Source organism: Felis catus, chromosome A1 (genome assembly GCF_018350175.1).
Source record: "Felis catus isolate Fca126 chromosome A1, F.catus_Fca126_mat1.0, whole genome shotgun sequence".
NCBI classification, from domain to species: Eukaryota; Metazoa; Chordata; class Mammalia; order Carnivora; family Felidae; genus Felis; species Felis catus.
The window spans coordinates 133,949,390-133,971,259 of NC_058368.1; the positions used below are offsets into that span (position 1 = coordinate 133,949,390).

The 21,870-nt window shown below is 42.6% G+C and overlaps 1 protein-coding gene across 2 annotated transcripts; it reads right to left on the reverse strand.

Moving 5' to 3' along the window:
* Positions 1-992: 992 nt before the first annotated feature.
* CD180 (CD180 molecule) lies at positions 993-16,889 on the reverse strand. Of its 2 annotated transcripts, none has more exons than XM_003981033.6 (3): positions 16,645-16,889; positions 8,584-8,750; positions 993-4,642 (listed from the first exon to the last, which is right to left on the reverse strand). In XM_003981033.6, exons 1-3 carry the CDS (start codon positions 16,732-16,734, stop codon positions 2,914-2,916), a joined length of 1,986 nt encoding a protein of 661 aa, XP_003981082.1. In that variant the 5' UTR covers positions 16,735-16,889; the 3' UTR covers positions 993-2,913. The 2 variants fall into 2 exon arrangements, with proteins under 2 accessions (XP_003981082.1, XP_044917515.1); XM_045061580.1 differs by lacking the exon at positions 16,645-16,889 and adding an exon at positions 14,633-16,587.
* Between the last annotated feature and the right edge of the window lie 4,981 nt (positions 16,890-21,870).

A 21,870-nucleotide genomic window follows, 5' to 3' on the forward strand; every position in this document is an offset into this window, starting at 1 on the left:
ACACTGACAGAGGCTGGCCAAGGCAGCCATGCCCACTTCTGCCTTAGGTCCCTTCTGAGTCCAAAACTCAGTGAAAAAAGTCTCTGTCATTGCCAGACTCAAGGCCAATTCCAATACAGCAGTGGCTCAAACTGGCCTTCTCGGAATGTTGTTCCACCCTCCTTAGGGCCAGGGAAGGAAGAAAGGGGGATGATGGGTGTGTCCCCATTCCTCATATTTCTAGCACTTACTTCTTCCACACACATCTTCAACGTTTTTTTTTTTTTTTTTTTTTTGGGGGGGGGGACAGAGAGAGACAGAGCATGAATGGGGGAGGGGCAGAGAGAAAGGGAGACACAGAATCAGAAGCAGGCTCCAGGCTCTGAGCCATCAGCCCAGAGCCCGACGCGGGGCTCGAACTCCCGGACCGCGAGATCGTGACCTGGCTGAAGTCGGACGCTTAACCGACTGCGCCACCCAGGCGCCCCTTCCACACACATTTTTAAGTGACTGCCTCTCCAGGGCTCCCTCGGGAAAGCTGAGGAAAACTTCCTTTTCAGTCACCTATTTTCCCAAACACTGATACTCAAGGTAATTAAAGCAGCTAATTGTGTGCTGTTTCATTGCATTAGCAGAGTGGTGCTCTGCCTGTGCCCACTCACCAGGTCCCCAGGCCACCTAGAGCTCAAGGGGATATAGTACCCTTTCATCTCTGCTACCTCTCTCCACTTTGAAGGAAGGATGCCTTTGAGTTGGGAGTTACCTGAGAATGTGGCAGAAGGTGAAGAAGGTGTAAGCTCTCGGACACTTTGACCTGCTTTCAGAAAGTAAGCGGGGAAGGAAAGGCCCTTCAGAATAACTTTGAGATAATACGCCTGCTAATAGGCCCTGGGTAAAGTGTGGCCTGGGAGTTAACTGGGGTACCTTCTTCTTAGTATTTCTCACAGTGGGAATAGGGTGAGACCAGTGAGACACCCACCTTGGGTGCTAAATTAAAGGGTGCACCAAAGAAATCAGTAATGAGATAGTATTTTAATGCAATATTAAATTTAAAAAGACTAATGCAAAATATCAACCATGAACAAAATACCAAAATTTTAAACAGAGGCAGGATCTGTATTAATGATTTTTCCTTTTGCCTCAGGCCCTAACATGGTTCAGCATGGGACTATTTTGGATGCCGTTTTTAAAAATTTTGTTGTTTTATTACAGATTTTTTTCATTAATCAAAAGTTTTTAAATATTGCATTAAATTATTTTTGTCTTGATTACTGAGGTTTTTTGGTTCCCCCTTAGATTCTGTGCCCAAGGCAAGCACCTCTGTCCCTTTACCGTGTGTTGTTAACCAAGATTTTCTGGGAAAACTTGGCCTCCCACCTAGTACTACCCCCCAAAAATCCCCCAAGACTACGAGACAAGCAGAGCAACTGCAGGAGAGGTTTATGGCATTTCTTCACTATTTCCTGTCTTTTTTGCCATTCTTGGGGGATATAGCGGTAAAGAGAGGTTGGTTCCCAAGTTTCCACTCTGTTAATATGTCCCACTGTTAGACCCCCAACATAAGGGCTAATAAATTCTGATTGGATATGAAAGTTAATTTTATTTTGATATTCCAATCAGATTTCCATAACTCGAGTTACCACCTCTAACCTAAAATTTGTTACAGAACTTAAAGTCCTATGAATGCAACACCCTGAGTACAAGAGATTTCAGCTCTTGTCCACCATTCCAGACCACAGAAAATCAAGCCTAGGAGTGGACCCTTTGGGTCTTGCAAGGCCTAAATCCTAACACTTTCCACTTCTCTGTCCTTTCTCTCTCTCTCTACATTCAATGGTCCTGTCTAATCTTTTCCACTGGTACAATCATTGCTGACACCCCCAGACTCAACAGAAACTCACTGAGCCAGAGTATTGTGTTGTGGACAGCTAGAGCACAGTGATGCTTTCTTCCACTGGTTTTCATTGCAAATGCACTAGCTCGACTGCTATCCCAGGTGAATAGACTTTTGAGAGATGCCCTGGGAACCAAACCACCATTTATCTCATAGTTCCTGTGGGAAAAAAGCTTCTAAGGACCAGACATTCAAATGAGAAGAGCATTTGGGCCACAGCCGTGTGTAAGGTAGGATTTGTAATATAAGACCAAGCACACAAGATCGGTAGGAAACTTCCGTGGTTCTGAAGTGAGAGTGGCCAATGTAGCAAAAATCCTAGATTGGGGGTTGGGGGACTGGTGGGGTGGTTTTTGCTTTTTGGTTTTTCTTTTTTGTTTGTTTTATTTTGTTTTCTTTTGGTTTTTTTGTACCTATTTACACCCTAGTGGAATTGTAGAGACCTTAGAGACTTAGAATTAAGGAGATAAATGAAGTTGATTTGATGTCACGATTCATTTCTCAGCCTCTTCTTGTAAATTCCCTTGTGTATTCCCTTTTTCATTAAAAAAAAAAGCATTGAGACTTTATCCTCAACAAGTTTCTCAAATGACTGTCTTACTGAGGACTCAGAGCCAAGCACGATGCCGAAGCCGCAGGAGACAGAGTTTGGACTGGGGTCACCAGTGCCGCCAAGTTGTGGTTGTTGGTCTCCTTTTAGGGTCAGGGTAGGCGCTGCTTCAGGAAGTGTCCACGAGTGGAAGGAAGATCACCTCCTCGAACATTCCTCTCCTGGCCTTTCCCTGCCACGGGTCCTCCAACCACCTCTCATGTGAGCAAATGGCTCTGTGTCTCTCACAGCTGTTGTTTGGTCCCCTGGTCCTAGTCAGTTTACATTCCAGGAAGGTTCATTAGCTCTGGGACTCAGAAAAGCACAGCAAGTCCTGTCCAGCTGCAGGAACCAATCTGAAAATTCTGACAGCCAACAACAGACAACAGTTCGTTTACTTGGGGCAGTTTCCCTAAACACATTCATTTGCCATCTCCAGAAAGCTTCAGCACTAAATGTGCTCGTATTTCCACCTGAGGAGGAATTTAACTGAAAACACGAGCAGAATGGCAATGAAGAGTAAAAATACTATAAGAAAGAAAATGCCCACAGCCGTAATCCCACAGGACAGTTCGACATCATACAGTTTAACTCCCCTTAAAGATGGAGGGTTTGCACACATGGTTTCCTCCACACCCTCAATTTTCTGCAGGTTTTCTTTGTACCATGTTATAAAATGTATGTTCGAACAAGTGCAGTCCAGGGGATTGTGGCTTAAGTTAATGGTGTTCTGCTGGGACAGGGTGTGGAGGAGAAGAGGTGGGATGGCGTGGATGCTGTTGACGGCCAGATTGAGGTAGATCCCCTGAAGATGGCTAAGAGCATCGATGCTATCGCCCGTCAGGCTGTTGTAGCTTAAGTCTACGTGACTCATTTTTCCAAGGCTCTGGAATGCTTGCTTGTCTATGGAAAGGAGGTCACAGGAGGATAAACTAAGAATCTCCAAGCTGTTCAAGGGCTGAAGTAGGTTGGTCTTTGAGATGCGCCTATCTTGAAAGTGATTCCCCTGTAAATTTAGATGGCGGAGATCCACCAGGCCTGCTAGAAGGTGCTGATTGCTGGTATCCAGGAGACAGTGAGAAAGATTCAGAACCTGTAGGAGACGGAGGTTTTGAAAAGGACTTTGTGGAGCCTTAATGCGCAAGTGGGTAAATGCCAAATCTAGATGTTCTAACTGAGGACATTCTTTGAATGCCTGACTCTGAAGACCAAGAGGCTCATTGTAGCTCAGGTTTAGGTATTGTAAGTGGGGCAGGTTTTTGAGTTGCAGATTGCAGCAGTCGGAAGCTTCTATATCATTGTGGCTTAAATCAAGTTTCTGAAGATTTTCTAGTTTTTCCAAACACCCAGCACCGAAGTCAAGTGTTTTCATGTTGCCTTTGATAGAGAGGTCTGTGAGGGATGGAAAACTGGCAGCACTGATCTGACACAATTGGTCAAAATTATTTACATTGAGAACTAATTTCTTGAGAGCATTCATACCCTCAATCCCGGAGGGCAATGCTTTCAGGTGAGTTGCCGTCAGATCCAATTCCTTAAGTTGAGTGAAGCAGCGAAATGTGGTAGATGAGATTCTAGAGAAATGGTGCTTCTGTAGATTGATGCTTTCCACAGACATTTCACAAAGTCCCTCAAGCATGGCTGGAGTAAGGTCTTGGTCATCAGAGTCTTCGAATGTCCCCAGCCAGAGAGACTGAGTAGTGGAGTTCTGTAGACCTTTCAATATAACAGACAAGTTAAGAATCCCTCCAAATTTCAAACTTTGGAAGCTTTTTGAATGGAAAGCTCCAGGCTCAATGGCTTTAATGTCATTGCCATTGAAATTAAGGCTTAGGTTGGTGGCCTTCTCCAGAGCATTCATGTCTTCACTCGAGATATAGTATATAGCGTTATTCTGAAAATCCAGGACTTTCAAATTCTGTGTTGGGAAGTTCTCTGGGAACTTAATGGAGGAAATATGGTTGCTTCCAAGATGCAAACTTTCCAGTTGTTCCAGATTATACACTGGGATAAACTCGAGATTGGATATTCCTGTTTGGATTAAGGAAAGATGCTTCAGCGATTTGGGCCCATTAAATGCTGTTTCTGCCATGAATATCAGGGGATTTCCAGTCAATACAATTGTGTTCAACTGATGCTGGTATTGAAAAGTGTCTTCATGCACCCAGTTAATTTGGCACCTTAAAAATTATTTAAAAATAACTAATTAGAAAAAAGAAAAACTCTGTCACAGTGACTAGTATTAACAAAGCCATCTTTTGTGTAGAGTAAAAACAGTATATATCGTTATTTGAGGTAAAACATTAAAAATTTTCTGCAGCACCAACAGATTACCTGTCGAATTAATGACTAGCCTCAGTTCCGCACACTCTGATCTAGAATTTTTTCCAGAAATCTTATCCCTTTGGATTGAACTCTCAGAGTTTTGTTTATAGAATCTAGGGAACAGTTAGTCATTTGACTTTAGGGAAAATGGAGGTATTATTTACTGTTGTAAGTAATATACAATATGTAGTATACAATGTATACTATGGAACAAATGATATGTAATATATGTATCTGTGTCACCCTGAACAAGTCACAAATTTTCTCAAACTTTTGTTCCATCTATAGAGAAGTGATGAGTGCTTTAGGCAATGGCTGTTAACCAAATGATACATATGAAAATGCTCCATAGAAATATGGAGCAGTACAGGTGTCATCCTGGTAATGCACCTGAAAATACTGGATTACGCATGTGTGAGCACATGTGTGCGAGCGCACGCGCGCGCGCACACACACACACACACACACACAGCTACCCTGGAAGTCACTAAGGGAGTTCCTTAGAAACACACTGTGAAAGGAGTTGTGAAAAGGAGCTGTGAAAAATCAGCTGGAATCCCTAGGACCAAGTGAGCCCTGGTCACTTGTCATATTTGCCAATATCTGCCAGTCTTTGATGGCCTAAAGCCTGAGTTAAAATGAGCCACATGTACCATGGCAGGAGACAAAGCTTGGGGTCCAAGCAGGGTAGGAGGTCCTATCAAAAACCTACAGACCACCAAGATCTTCAGAAGGGATCCTTTCAGTGGATCACCTTAAAAAAAGAAAGCTCATAGAGGGTGACCTTGAGGATATGTGTTTATCTTGGCCCATGGCTTTAGATGGAGCAACAAGGATAACAACGAGAAAAGTCTCCCCCTGGGATTCTTGAACCGTAAGTTTCCACTCACGAGGGCTGGGGTCTGAACTGACACTACCTCTGTGGACCTCCCAAAAGGAGCCCATGTAGAAAATTGAGTCTAAAATGGCCCCAGAATGGTAGTGACTTCAGAGAGCAGCAGAAGTGAATAGAAATTTCTTTTTGAGTGATATACCTATTTAATTAATTTGTAATAAAAAATACTTGCAAACTTAAAGTAAAGATAGTAGTACAATGAACTTTCATATACCACACAGGTGTAGCAGTTCTCAAGATTTTGCCAGATATACTTCCTTGCTTCTTCTATTCCCTCCTTTCCCTCCTGAAGTGGTTTAAATCAAATCCTAGACATCCCGAACATATTTCACTATGCATCTCCAGAAATGTTTAGGCTTATTGTCTGTAGCCATAATGCCATGGTCTAATCCCAGGAAAGTGTTTTAAACAAAGATTTACATCAAGTTCCAAAAGATAAATGAGCTCAAAATAAAACTTCACTGAATACATAAGGGCAATTCATTAGCCAAAATCAGTTTTAAAAAAATGTTCTACGGAACACCTGAGTGGTTTAGTCGGTCAAATGTCCAGCTCTTGATTTTAGCTGAGGTCATGATCTCACGGTTCATGGCATAGAGCCCTGGGGCGGGCTGCACTCTGGCAGCACGAGCCTGCTTGGAATTCTCTCTCTGTCTCTCTGTGACCCTTCCCTGCTTGCCTGTGTGCACATGTGCTCTCTGAAAATAAATAAACTTAAAAAAAATTATAAGTATATTCTGCATAATTAAGTGAAAGAAACAACAGATACCAGAATTATCAGATATATCTCATAATACATATATGATTTGGAAAGAATATGTGATATTATCAGAATATATCATATATTTAGATCAAACGTGCATTTGATATGTTTAAAGGAAACAGTGTGAACCAATAATAGGAAGAAGGAAAAACTTATTAAAGCTGATCTGATATATCTGAAATGAAAAGTCATTGAAATTTATTGAAATAGGAAGTTAATGAAATTGAAAAGCCAATGGATAGTTTATACAAGAGATTAGCTGAAGAGGGTATTAATGGACTAAAAGGGGATACGAGAAAATTACCTAGAATATAGTCCAAAACACCAAAGAGGTAGAAAACAAGAAAGATATATTGAGGTTACAAAGGATGGATGAGAAGACACAATGTAAATCTAATCAGAGATCCAGAAGAAATAAAAGAGTGACCAGGAGCAAGCCAAGTTTCAAACAAATAATGGCTAGACTATTTTAGAATTGATGAAAGGCACTAATCACAGATTCAGGGAGCCCAAGCATCTACACAGTGCAGCCCTGTGATATTACAGAATGCCAAAGACAAAGAGAAACCATTGAAAACACCCAGAGAGAAAAGATCACCTACGTGTGCACAATGATTAGACAGACAGGTGACTATCTAACAGCAAGAAGGCACAAAGCAAATGGTAGCATCAAAGGGCTAACTAAGAACAAAAAACCGTCACGTGCAATCATGCCAGAAAAGACTGTCTTTCAAGAAAGAGAGTAAAATAAAGACATTTTCGGAAAAACAAAAACCGAGGGAGTTTAATCCTAAGAGACTTTCACCAAAGACATTTTGGGGGATGTACTTCAGGAAAAAAGAAAAATTATTCCAGAGAGGAAGTCTGAAAAGCAAGATGGAAGAATGAGCAAAAAACCCCAGAAAACATGTTGGTAGAGCTGAAGAAATGGTGGCTGTTTAAAAGAATAAAAGTTGTATCTGATTGGTGGCCAGATGAAAGGCAGGGGCTAGGGGACTAAGGAGAGGGATTTTAGGAAGTATGAGGTCATATTTTTTTTATCATCTTTCGAAAATAACAAGAGGAAACTTAGAGTTTTCTATCTAGAGAAGCTGTCATGGCCCCATGCACTCCTTCAAAATGTGGTCAAATCCATTTCATCTAAAAATGAGAAGCGGTAAAGCAGAGGGCAAGTAAATGTCCTGGGGGCATACTAGGTAGGTAGCGGAGTAATCTCTGTCCCTATCTGCAAGGGCAAGACTTTGTCTCAGTGAAGTGTTGGTAGGCAATAAGTGGAATCTTGGCCGTGGAGGTGGCCTGGGGTCATTTGGGGGACTCTGGACTGAGAGTCAGGAGAGCAGAGACCCAGTTGCCTTACTCTGTGACCTTAACCAAACTCACCAAATCTCCTTGAGCTTTCATTTCCTCTTTGAACATGAGTTGGACTGTAATATACAGCATGCCTACCTCCCAGGGGTGGTTATAAAGATGAATACAGTCTTACGGATGTGAATGTTCTACTACCCTGGGCAGAAGCTGAAACTGAACCACCTAAGAAATAGAGCTGCTGCAAGGGATACATGCCTCATACACATGCAAAGCCCTTTCCCCTCTTACACACACACACACACACACACACAAAATCATGTTGCAATTCCCTTCTGATTTCATCTCTTATTTTCTTGTAATACTTCTGCCTTCTGGTTCACAAACACTGGTTCAGTATTTGGAATCCTGACTCTGCTTCTAAAATTAAATGATGGAACTATTTTCCCAACTTACAGGGGAAAAAGTTAGTGGCGTATGTGTTTCTTCTGCAAATTTTTCTTAAAATGTTATCACCCAATTATAAACTATGCTAACATGTAGTATAATACGGCATCTGACTGAACGAAAGATTTGTCTTTAGTATTCCTAAAACTTCTTAAACAACACTGTTGATGCAGCATTGTTTGAAAACAATCCACTCTTCTGTTCAGTTGGGTTTCATTAATACAACATTTCACCTGCATAAAAATATTTCATGGGGAAGAGTAAACACACAGTATAGGTAGAATGCCCCTGTGCTCCCAAAAGAAGGTCCTGGAAACAATTTGAATGCAGGTTGTATTATTCCATAAGTAAAACATCAGCCACACAGAAGGAACTCAGATACATACCTGGTTAAGTCCAAAAACATAAGATCTATGAGTCTGGTGAAAGTTGTATTTTCAATTACAGGCAAGAAATTAAAGCCAAATTCTAAAAATTCTGTTGTGTTTGGTAGAGCATCAGGAACTTCTGTGAGACCTAAATTTTCACAGTTATATGTTTTGTTGGCTTCTTTCTGACAAGAGAAACAACGGAAATTAATATCAGAGTTGGTAATTTGATTGATTAGCAAAATTACACATATTTTATCCTTTGCACAGCAATCCCACTTCTAGGAATCTTACCAAATACACACCTGCAAATACCCAAAGTGACTTGTGCATAAGATTATTTATTTTAGTATATTTTTGTAATACCAAAAGGTAGGCAGTCACCAGATTATTCATCACTGTAGGACTAGTTGAACAAAATATGGTCCATTCACAAGATGGAATCTTCTGCAGTTGAAAATGGAATGAGTAGGGTCTCCACATGTTAATATGGAGTGACATCCAGGCATATTTTAAGGTGTAAAAAGCAAGGTGCAGAATGAACTTACAGTATATACAGTATATGGTATGTCACATATAGCATACTGTATGTGTATTTCTTACATTTGCAAAGAGAAGCCATGGGGAAAGGCCCCACACTCATTGCCTTGAAGGGGAAAAAAGGAACCAGATAGAGAAGCAGGGAAGGAAGACTTATCTTGATTATACTTACACAGTTCTGATTTGGGATGCATGGAAATGTTTTATTTCATTTTGAAAACACATCAACTCTGCGTTAGCACCAACAGAACAAGACAATCAGACATTTCACACTTTCTGATGGAGCCAGATTCCTGCCCCCCAGAAATTAAATTTGAATACAAGACTTTAGGCTTAATTTACAGCCTACAAATGAAACGAGAGGTTTAAGTTAAAACAGCCTGCACGGTAGCTGTCAGCCAAATGCCCAAGGTGGAGCATCCTGTAGAATAACTAACTTTGTTTTGTTGACATGTGAATGGTGTTGGGGAAGTAGAGAGGAAGGTGGATGGGGCAAGAGGAGACTGCTCTTGTTAAAAGACACAGCAATAGAAGCTCTTTAAGAGATACAACCAACAACAGAGTAGCCCTCGTTTTGATTCTGATTCACATGAAGCATCAGGAAAAGACATTTTATAGACTATCAAGAAACTTTGAGGACACGATATTAGAGAATATTAAGGAATTAGGAATTTTTGAATGATAACGGCAATGTTCTTATTCTTTTGAAATGCATTTTGAAGTATTTCTGCATAAAATGACTTGATGTTTGGGATTTCTTTTAAAATATTCTGGGCATGAAGGAGGGGAGGAGGGGATACATGGAATCAGCAGGCAAAATATCAGTGATTGTCGAACGTCGGTGTATACATGGAGGCTCCTTGTAACTACTTCTGTATCTGTTTCAAAATGTTCTGTCCCCATCCTCAGTTGCAGACAATCCTGCTTAGCTGGGAACAGAAGACTGAGCATGTTCTCCTTTACTATGAAGCCTGATGTTTTAGAGATGTCACATTTTAATTGTTTTCTGCTTTACTCCATCTTCTGTGTAGTGGTGCATTTTTTGTGGGTACCGCGAGCGTATGCATGCTCACCTACTGGATATCACGTTTTCTTCTATATTGTGATAATATTATCAGTGTTACTGATGAAAATGCCATATTTTTATTTCCTTGTAATTCATTCCTCATTTTATAGACCCAACGTCCTCCAGGCACTGCCACAAATCCACCTAATGTCCTTGAAATTCACACTTCGCCTTTAAAACTTAAGATGTAGCTGACTGGTGGGAAAAACACATGTTGCCAGACCCCCCTTGTGCCCATGCACATGGATGGCCTCAAGAGGAAATGAATGTAACTTCCCCAGTAGCTGCTAAGGTTTGGAGGAGCTTTGAGAAGACATTTCCCTTTTCTGGCATGCACTGGCGTAACTGATGTCACATATACTTGGAGAAAGGGGCCTTTCCTCAATTTGTCTTGAGCTATTCTGGTCCTACAGCAAAAGGCGCCACGCTGGCAATTCCCTCCTTCTCCTGAATATATAAGCGCCCGTGACACCTAAATTAGTCCTCTTCTGTGCTTTACTAAGCGCTTTTCCTGCATTAATGTGATCCGGAAAGTTGAGAATCCAGCAGGAGCTCTATGGAGCCAGTGGCCTGAGGGAGCTTCTAGCAAATGGAAAGGCAGATAAATGAAATAGCTCAGTTTTATCCCGGTGAAAAACAAAACTAGTGGGTAACATTCCCACAGAGTTCTGAGAAACCCACCATGAGCCGGTGTCATGCATTAATCTCTACTTAGGTATAAAGTACAATGAACTCTCTGCCCTTGATTCCTGGGAGAACGAGGCAAATGACAAGAATTGCAGCTTATAAGAGAATTTAAAAAGCAAGCACATTTTGGAGAATGTCCTGAGCTCCACCCACGCGACCCTTCCCCTTTGGCTTTCGTATTCACATTCTTGTACACTCACAGTTACTATTACAGATGGTGACATGAAGCGTCCCCTGCTCTGGAATCACTCAAGCAGCACTAAATTGTTTCCAGTTTGTTGAATTTTTAAAAAATTTTTAAAAATGTTTTTTATTTATTATTGAGAGACAGAGAGAGAGCATGAGCATGGGAGAGGCAGAGAGAGAGGGAGACACAGAATCTGAAGCAGGCTCCAGGCTCTGAGCTGTCAGCACAGAGCCCGACGCGGGGCTCAAACTCACAAACTGTGAGATCATGACCTGAGCCGAAGCCGGACGCTCAACCGACTGAGCCACCCAGGGGCCCCACCCCCTGAAAAAATTGTTTTTTAATAGTCTCTCAAATTTTTTAAGGCAGGAAGTATACACACACACACACACACACACACACACACACACACTGTTGTTCTCATTCCTTTTTTGTTGAGAGTAAATTGTAGACATCATGACCCATTAACCCTAAGTCTCCTGAGAACAAGGACATCTCTTCTATAACCACAGTGCCAATGCCTAATTGAGAATATTGAACATTGATACAATGTTATTATACAGTGTACACATTTTGGCAATTGTCTTAATATTATCCTTTATAGTAATTTTGTTTTTTCTAGTCCACGTTCACACATTGCATTTAGTTTTTGTGTGTCTTTAGTTTGAGGCAATTCCTTAGCCTTTTGTTGTCTCTCATGGCATTGATATATTTATCAATAACACACACACACACACACACACACACACACACACACAATGTCCCTCACTTGAAGCATCTTTCCTCATGATTTGATTCAGGTTATACAGTTTTGGTAGAAATACTACATGGGTGAGGTTGTGTCTTTCTCACTGCCAGGATCCTCACAAAACTTTTTGAGAGGGAGTCGTGATGAGTAGAGCCCAGGATTCTAGGACTGCAGCATGACCCTGAAATGGAGAAGGGACAGGATGCAGAGAAGGAATATAGGACTGGGCTGGCTGCCAGGGTCACATGTATAGTTGCTCCTCCAGGCAGATACCCACCCCTGCTTCTGCAGCCCCTGTGGGTCCTCTGAGCACCACGTGACTACTTCCCGTCAAAGCAGCCTTCATTCTCTAGCCCTCAGTGTGGGGTTATTGTCGAAAATCACCTTCTCCCTCTCCTACTTTTGCAGGTCCCTTCTTGATGTGAACCCGTGCAGCCAGGAGGGCTGTGCAAGGAGACACGGCATTCACAACAACCCCATGCCTACCCCCGGTCCTAAGCCATGGGCCATTTCCTCAGGACCTGCTGTGCACTGGGACCTGCACCAACCACTTTGTCTCCAGCTTCATATCAGAGCCGTCCCTCTTCCACAGAGAGGGACTCGTAAGTGTTAAATCGGTGTTTGCAATCCCTTTTCCTTCCAGGTAATTCATTTGCATTTTTTCAATCAGGATCTTATTTTGCTTCCTTCTGCTGTAACTCTAACTCTCTGCTATCCCATTGTATTTTCTCGTCTCGAAAGTGTTGAAATCATTTTCTAATTTTGAACCTTTTGAGTTTCACCAAGTGCTGATTCCCACCTTTCCAACGTCTCCTCTGCATTCAGCATACACCGCAGCCAGCGACCCCATGCACAGAGTCTGGCATGCAGAACACTGAGCCTCCCTCCAGAGTTAGCAGTGTGACTGCATCAAATCCCAGAGTAACAATTACTCTCTGAAAATAAAACAAAAATATTCCCAAGAGGGCACAGTCCTAAAATTTCATTGTTAACCTGATTCCTACAGGCAAAGGGCATCCCAATTATATGCAGTTCATTTTCTATGTATCTTGAGTCAGACTGCTTGGGTTCAGATCCCAGCTTTCAACCACTAAACTGTATTCTCTGAACCTTCTTTTTCGCCACCTATAGATGGGGGATAACCTTCTTTGTGGGCCAACTCAGAGGATTAATGAGACCATGTACGTTGAGCACTCATAAGAGGAGTTTGTGTTTTACTGGTTCATCACAATATCATGTCATTGTTTAGAGCTCTTCAGAAGCCTCTGTATCTGTGAATTTGTGAACTTGGAGTTCTTCCAAAGAAGAGCTCCACTAGGCATTTCCCACCCCTACCTAGGACTGAAGAAGGACTGTCTTCCTCCCATAGGTTTGAGCGGACAGGATAGCCACCGTTGAGCCCATCTGAAATGAAGGGGCATGTCTACACTCCAGTGTAATTATTCAAGAGTGTATCTAAACTGTTACCAGAATTCAAATCACAGAACACTGTATTTCACTTATGCTTTGCACATCTGTCAGCCTCCAAAGACCTGGTCCTGGCTCTAATTTTGTTACTTATGGTTCACATGCATGCAGAGAAAACAATAGAAGAATATAACACAAGAAACACACACATACAGAAGAAAACAACAGTAGAATATAACAGTGGAAGATTCCACATGGAGTGTTTATGGAGGCTCATTATATTTTTAGAGCTTGTCTACCTTAGAAATATTTTTCAAACAAAAAGTTTTACTAAAAATTCATCTTGACTCCCACTTCACATTGTATGCAGAAAACAATTCCAGTCGGCTATAGCTCTAAATGTGAAACCTAACAATAGAGATAAATACAAAGTCAACTTCCAGAAAAGAGAGGATAATACTGTCATGGCCTCAAGGTCGGCAAATTTTTTTAAACAGGACAGAAATGCGCTGAGAATAAAGGAACAATTATAAATCAAGCTGCATTAAAGTTAAGAACTTTCTGTGCCTCTCTCATGTACACATGCACACATAGATATGCAAATGGCTAACAAAGTTGAAAATATCCTCAGTCATCAGGAAAGTAAAAATTAAATCCCAATGAAATATCATTATTCACCCATCAGAATTGTTAACATTCTTAAACAAACAATAGCAAATATTAAGATGGGGAGTGATCAGAATTCACATACATTGCCAATGAGTATAAATGGGTACTAACACTTTGGAAAACAGGTTGGCGATACCTACTGAAATTAAATATATGTATACCCTATGACCCAATACATCCCCGCCCTGGCAAACACCTAATAAAGATTTGCATATTTGTTCGCTAGAGACAGAGATATGAATGTCCAAAGCAGCAGCGTTTATAATAGCCAAGAAATGGACAACAGTGCAAATGGCCACTAACAGTAGGATGAATAAATAAATAGTGGTTCGCTAGTACAACCGAATACCATTCAGCAATGAAAATAAACAAATGATTGCTGTATGCAGCATCTTTGGTAAATGTCCCATATTTACTGCTTTGCGAAAGAAGCCAGACACAAAAGACTATACAGCAGGCGGTCTCTGGTATATAAAATTCACAAAGAGGCAAAATCTTTCTTTGATGATAGAAGTTAAGAGTACCGGGTGCCCCTGGGGGCTACTGACTGGGAATATGCACGAGGGGGCTTCTGAGTTGCTGAGAAGGTGCTGTTTCTTGATCTGTGTGCTGGGCACACGGATGTGCTCGCTTTGGTAAAGACTCATTAAACTGTACACTTAGGATTGGGGAACCTTCTGTATGTATGTTTTACTTCATTAAAAGGTTTACTAAACTCAAAACAAAGCAAAAAAAAAAAAAAAAACCAAACAAACCAACCCACCTTTGTTTTCAAGATAGGGCCTGATAAGCTAATGGGGGCCACATGAGCACACAGACAATATGTGGTTAATTCTGCTTCAACTGGAGTAGAGAACAAAAGAGGGAAAGGAAAGCCAGCATGAGGGCCAGGCAGGCTAGAGTAATGTACACTTGAAAAGGGGCCAGACCCTTCAACCCAAAGCTTCCTCTTCCACCACGTCCATTTTTATTCCACTTTCTGCAGCCCAGAAGTTCCTTACCTTCAGGAACAAACTCTCATTCATCTTGGTAACCCCCAGGAACTTGCTAGTACACACATAGAGTGATGGCTGGTAAACAGCCTGAGAGTCCTGCTGCTGAGAACTCAGACACGATAGAGGATATAAACGCCAAGTATAGATCCAATGTTAATTGCCTTGGTTCCAAGGCATTTAAAATCAGTCCTTTCAGAGGGAGGGCTGCAGTCTCACCTGCAGAGGTTTCAGTCTCACCTGACTTAACCAAAAAGAAAAGCTCTTACTGCCACATAGGGACAGGCCTGGAGATCCTGGGACCCTCAGCATCACTTTTGCCACCTGAGTGTCAGGGAGGCCTCAGAAACAGGCAACAAAAAGACTAGGGCGCGGTCCCTGTTTCTCTCCCCTCTACTCTGCCAAAGCAGGAGCCACTTGCAAAAAGCAACGGGCAACTCTGGAACCTAATGTCTTCAGTAGGAAGCTAGACTGGTCCAGCATTTCCATGGCCTTTCCAGAATCTCCCAGGACTCCTGTGTGGGCTTCTGAAGGGCTGTGCAGGCTTTGCAGCAATGCAGGGATTTAAGAGTTGAACTGGTAAGCTTCAGAATGGGGTATTTAAAATAGCCTGGTTCCCAATAAGCTGGGAATTGGAATTTAAGTGTGATATTATCTTACCTGAGGATGTTGGCAGATGGTGGGTAGCATACCTACCTGGTCACTGAGGAGGTGGTGTCCCCACTCCTACACTCTTATCATGTCACCTCCTACATGTATGTGTGTAATTGACCTTCTGACCTGAGTGTTGAAGAGAGAGCCTTCTGGGGCTGATAAAAACCTCTTACTTGACCCCTTCTGTTGTGGGCTGCTTTGTGTCATTCCCAAATTCCTATGCTGAAGTCTTAACCCGAGTACTCAGAAGGTGACTTTATTTGGAAAAAAGAGTCTTTAAAGAGGTAATTAAGTTGAACTGAGATCATTAGGATGGGCCCTAATATAGTATGACTGGTGTCCTTATGAGAAGAATAAATTAGACACATACAAAGGGAAGATGATGCGAAGACACAGAAGATGGCCGTCTACACAGGGAGAGCCAATGAATGAGGTCTCTGAGAAACTAACCTTGCTGACGCCTGATCTTAGACGTCTAGTCCCCAGAATTATGAGCAGTTTCTCAGTCAGAGGAAGGTTGCAGCATTTTAGAAGATGGCAAGGGACCCCCTCCAAGAACTTCCCACGAGTTGGTAAATATTGTTAAGGCCAAAACAGAAGATGCAGTTTGGCTCTGTTCTCCAATGTTACTCCTGTGGGTCAGTAAAACAGATGGAGGGCTGTCCAATTCGAGGAGAAAGCCAGACTCATTCAGAGTGATCTCTATATGCTCTAAAACCTGGCACAGGCCATCTTCGCTAATCTCCAGGAAACCAAAAAACTGTTTGTGGAGTAGTGGCCATATGCTGGGATGTTGGGCAAACAGCACCTCCATTCTGGAAGCACATTTGGAAGGCTGCTCTTTGTACCGAGACCCTGTTGGTATCGTATGTCTCAATTAGGATCGTTTCGAGGGAATTGTTTGTAGAGGAGGAAAACTCTCACTTCTTCCAACGGATAATTTTTGAGATCATCCCCTGGCTGAGCTCTATGGCTCCTTCTTCATTCTGAAGAAGAACCTTTCTCCATACCTTGTCACCCTTTTAAAGACAGTGAACATAGGGAGGCCAAGGCTCAGATAGGACTGCGTGCTGAATCTCAAAATTTCCAGGCAGTTTAATCTGGATAAAGACAAACAGTTTGGACTCACCTCAGTGCACATCTGATCCGAGGAGGTGATGGCTTTACAGCTGGCAGAAAACATCACTGCCAACAGGAAGCAGCCGGCACAGGGAGCCATCACCCGAATGAGGCCACCCCAGCTTGGTGGGCTTATCTTGTGCCTGGAGCAGAGAAATGGAATCAAACTCTAATGGCCTCAGTTATTCGGCGGGCAGAGAAGTGCTCAGAAGGGTGATCTGGAAACAAGAAATGCTGTTGATTGCTCAGCTGGTTCTGTGCTGCAAAAAAAAAAAAAAAAAAGGAAGTCCCTTTTGCATATCACCAATCCTCCTTGCCAAAAATAGCTGAGAACCCAGCCTCAGAATGGCCCAGTGTGTTTCCTGGCAAATATGAATCAGTTGAGCACCCCTCTGGGGCCGGTCACCCGGGCTCTCAATGGGATGGTTTCTATGGACATTAGGCCAGCTTCAAGAGTTTGGCTAATTCCAACAGCTTCTGGTCTCTTCGGCGAGACAGACTATAGAAGCAGGAAGCTGTCCTCACAAAGGAGGCCACTTTGTTAGTTGTGCTAGGTGAGTGACCTGGACAGGTGCAGTGGCGTGCCTTGGGGGCAGATGGAAGGACCGGGTTCTGCAGTGGCACCTGCTGAGGTGGGTACTGGAGCAGGAGGGAAAGGGCCATCCCCAGAAAGGGGCTGTACCCGCTCTTTGCACCTCCCCTGCTGCCTCGGCCACCCGGTTCGTATTGCCTCTGGTCTTGGCCCAGAAGGAGGACACATCCATCCTTAGACCCTGTGATTCAGGCTGGCTAAATCAGTGGGGTGGAGTCCCCTCTTTTTCCCTTTGAACCCGACCCAGGGAAGCAGGGCACACTGCTGTATCCAGAGCATTCTGGCTGAGAGAGCAGAGTTAAGGATGTCAGCCTTGGCTCGCTTTCTTCTTGGAAATAGCTTGAAGCAGGATTGCACTTGCCCTCATCATGGTGCAAGATGTGGTAGTTATTAAAAAAGGTCAAATTTCAAACATTCCTCCCTGGGCTGAATTTAGCTACTTCAGACGTTGTTTCCCAACCTTCTGGCATAGAGGGCCTGCTTGGCATTGCTTTTCTTCCACTTCATTTCCAAGAGTCCTGTTCTTAGCATCAGAGTTCAGAACAACTTGAGATACTGCTACCACTACTGTATTACTTCTGCTAATAAAGTCATTGTAGGACCTACCATTTATCGAGCACTTATTGTACGTCAGACCCCAGGTGGGATTCTTTTGTATGTGTTTATACCCTTATCACATTTTCTACCAGAGTGATGCTATTATTTCACCTGCTTCATAGATGTAAAAACTGGTGTGAAGAGAAATTCAATGACCTCTCCAAGGCCACACGACTAGAAAATGGTGGATGAAGGCTTCAGATCCACTGTCTCACTGTGGAGACTGTGCCATTACCCTCCATAGTTTTAGAAAGAGTTTTGCTTCCTGCAGGAAAGAAGAATGGGTGAGATAAAGAAAGTTCTTCGTCTGAAGGTTTCAGAGCAGATGCTAAAAAGCCGAGCGGGTTGGAGAAACTATGGCCCAAGCACTGTGCTAGGGCTTTCCTAGTCTCCCCTAAAACGCCATCGTTATCAATAGAAGCAGTTCCAAAGATGCTTTTGGCAAAACATGGTTCAAGCAAACCCAGGCTGATGACAGCCCGTCTTGCTTTAAAGGCCTGAATCACGACGAGAAGCAAGAGCTGGTCTTGAAGCAGGGGAGTTTTCAGCCTCAGATCCATTGGTTGTTAACTGAGTGAACTTGGGCAAGTCATGTCACTTAAGTGAGTCTGCTTCCCATCTGAAAACTAGAACAGGAAGTGCAGTTCCTGTTCTGCCGATCCCACAGGGTAATTATGAGGATCAAATGGGATCATACATGTGGAAATGCTCTCTTGACCTTTAATCCTTACATAAATACGAAGAAGGTGTTACTCCTCTGATTAACCAGTTCCAATGTCATGTAAATACCTCTATCAGGAAATTGTCTCCTGCCCCAGAGATGTTGAAAAGGTATATTACTTTTCTTTTCAAAAAAAAAGAAGGTTTGATGGCTCAGTTAAGGCCATAGGATTTTGTCATTTTCCAAGGCCACACTATTTGCATATGATTTGCATGTGTTTGCATAATGGATTCAGAAGACTCACTGCAAGTGTATAAGACTAAAAGAAAATAAATGAATATGAGTGACCTTCTGCCACAGCATTCAAATCAAATATTCGGGGCATAATACCCTGAAATATGAAACAGATTAAAATTTAAACTATTGCAAACAGATGGGAAGATAGGTTTTAGAGTTCAAAGGCAAGAGTGAAACCCTGATTTGGTGCCAGGTTGTAAAGAATCACATACTCTTTAAGGTCACCCCATCCAATGATTTTCATGCCTGATTCTTTCCTCCACATCCCTTGCCCCACCACTTTCCATAGACAAAACATACCCACTACATACTATGTTACATTCCAGTCTATTCTTTTTTTTTTTAATGTTTATTTTTGAGAGAGAGGGAGTATGAACAAGAGAGGTGCAGAGAGCGGGAGGACAGAGGGTCCGAAGCAGGCTCCACGCTTACAACAGTGAACCCGACACGAGGCTAAAACCAAGGAACCATGAGATCACATGACCTGAGCCAAGGTCACATACTCAAACGACTGAGCCCCCCAGGAACCCCCCTTCTGGTGTATTCTGAAAAGCTTCAGGTGACAGAAAATTTGCTGTCCCCAAGAAATTGTTTTGGCAAAATTTAACTGTATAAAACTGAAACCCTTAAACTTCTCCCCAATGATCCTCCTTTCCTCAGGCCAAAAGAACAAGTTCCAGCCCTTATCTATCTGCTGGTCCTTGAGCTACTTGGCAGTAGTTAGGATGCCCCTGAATCATCCCTTTTCCAGATTAAAATTTTCTTGTTCCTCCAACTGTGATATACGTTCATGCATCATAAATCCCTAACAATCTCTCTGAATATGTTCCAAATCTCCCAAGAAGAGCAGTGACTTGATTCTAGCTCTAGGTTTGCCATTAATTCGTGTGTCTCAATGTCCTCCTCTCTAAAGTGGAGTTGGACTGTAAGGCACTTCGTCATCTTCATCTAAAAATCCCATTTCTCTGTTTCAAAACAGTGATTTCCATTTTACTTACATAACAATGATTGGCGTGAGCCAAGAAAATGGAGTTACACTTGCTCCAGGTGGACTTGCTCCTTGGCAAACATGAAACACAAACAGCTTTGGCTGGAACAATGGACATCACGATTGCTGCATTTCTGGTTAATTGCATTGCCATTAAAGGATGGTCACCTGTTTTAAGAACCAGTTCTGGGGCACCTGGGTGGCTCGGTCTGTTAAGCGTCTGACTTCGGCTTAGGTCATGATTTCACTGTAAGTGAGTTCGTGCCCCACCTCGGGCTCCCTGCTGTCAGTGCAGAGCCTGCTTCAGATCCTCTGTCCTCTTTCTCTGCCCTTCTCCCATGGGTTCTCTCCCTCTCTCAAAATAAATAAATAAACCTAAAAAAAAAAGACCCAATTTGTGCAGAGATCTGGAAAGAGAAAGCAGATGGTGAGAAAAGGCTCTAGAAACTCATTTATTTCTACTGGCCAGTAACCAGGTCAGTTATTACGCTTTTATTCCACCACATTTCCATGCAGTTCATCCCTTGGGTCAGCCGCCACCCCATAGGTGACTCCATAAACCTGCCCACTTTCATGTCTGGGAGTCCCATGCCTTCACTTGCCTGTGTTTCCATTTGATTATAGCCTGGGGAGGGACTTGGGGTCCTGGGATACCTTGTTTGGGCCTTCAAGCCATTTCTTAGCAACAACCCATAAGATAATATACTTTCTTTCAAGGGTTTGCAAGCCCAGAGATGCTTTTGTGATCCAACTTTAGCAAAGAACTAGATGTTTAATTTCCATTGTGGCTTATGGACACCAGGTGGAGTACAACTGTCCTTTTCCATTTTTCTCTTGTACCTATGTTTAGTTTTTGTTCTGCTTTTGGGTCATGCCTGCCCTTCCCCCTGGTTCCTCTCCCACCCCCAGATGGTTAAATCAACTTGCGTCTAAAATTCTACTTACATATGAATATTCTAATGCATTTTTATGATCAATTTTATCCTTTGTTGTTATGTTTCTCCATAGTTGTTTATTCATTTTACTAAACTATTAAGGCTTAGAGTGGCAAAGGCCTGGAGTAAAGTCCTCTTTAAGTCATCCCCACCTCTCTTCCAGGGTTTCCTGGGGTGCTGCCTTGTGGGCGCGTCAGAACAGAGTCCTCAGGGCTTCGTGTCATGCTCTACGCTGCTGCCTTTCAGTTGATGGCTCTTGTGAAGTCACCAGGCTAGCCAGAGCAAGCACTGCTGATGCTCTTTTCCCACCTGGAGAGGAGACCTGACTCTCCTCACATTCTGCTTGAGTTCAAGCTCATTTGTGTTGCTGGTTTCACAATGCCACCCTTGATCTTACTGTTCCAGAACTGCCTATTTCTGTGCACTGTTGTTGATGATGCTGTTGCCATCCTCACCACCACCAGTGACAAAGCAGACACAGTTATCCTCATATGGCCTGTGAAGCTGACCTCCCGGGGCATCCCATCTCCTCCACAGAAACACCCCAGGCCTTCTTGGCTGCTATACTCAGAGGTAAAGGGGGAGTTCTTCTTGTCCAGTCCAGGGACGGTTTGCATTTCCTGCCCCAGGGTTCACTCCTTTCTGAGATGACCGATAGCGGAAATATCCACCCCCTGGAATTACAACCACTTAAACTGATTTAAAGGTTATAACATTTTAAGTTTATAGCAGTTTAAAAACTGATGTTTTAAACTGGCATTTCCCCAAATCTATGTTTCGTTATTATCGGTGGTCATCTGGTTACACATGCAGTTCATGGTTCTGGAAATATGTGTAACATATTAGAATATTTGTCAAGTTTTAACTTCCAATTAACCGTAAGTTCAGTGCCATTTACTAAGTTTTCTTTTGTCTGGTGTGTTTTACAAAGGCATAAGTGTTAAAGGCATCCTTAGGGTTTTCCTCTCCAGCTTTAAATGAATATATTAACAGGCACTGGGATACAGGGACTAGAGAATAGGACTGGGAATTGGGATTCTGAGATAAACCCTTAACTCTGAAAGAAAGTGGTCTTAATAGTGGTACATTAACATCAGGCATTTAAAGCTAAAAATAAGCTTTAACATAATCTAATCCAACCCTGTCATTTTTTCTTTTAAATCTAA

Excerpts from the sequence above, each read along its gene's own strand:
- CD180 (XM_003981033.6), bottom strand. The coding sequence starts at position 16,734 with ATGGCTCCCTGTGCCGGCTGCTTCCTGTTGGCAGTGATGTTTTCTGCC. Across the intron at positions 8,751-16,644 it reads CGGATCAGATGTGCACTGAG|AAAGAAGCCAACAAAACATA; the intron begins GTGAGTCCAAAC and ends TTCTCTTGTCAG. Across the intron at positions 4,643-8,583 it reads ATGTTTTTGGACTTAACCAG|GTGCCAAATTAACTGGGTGC; the intron begins GTATGTATCTGA and ends ATAATTTTTAAG.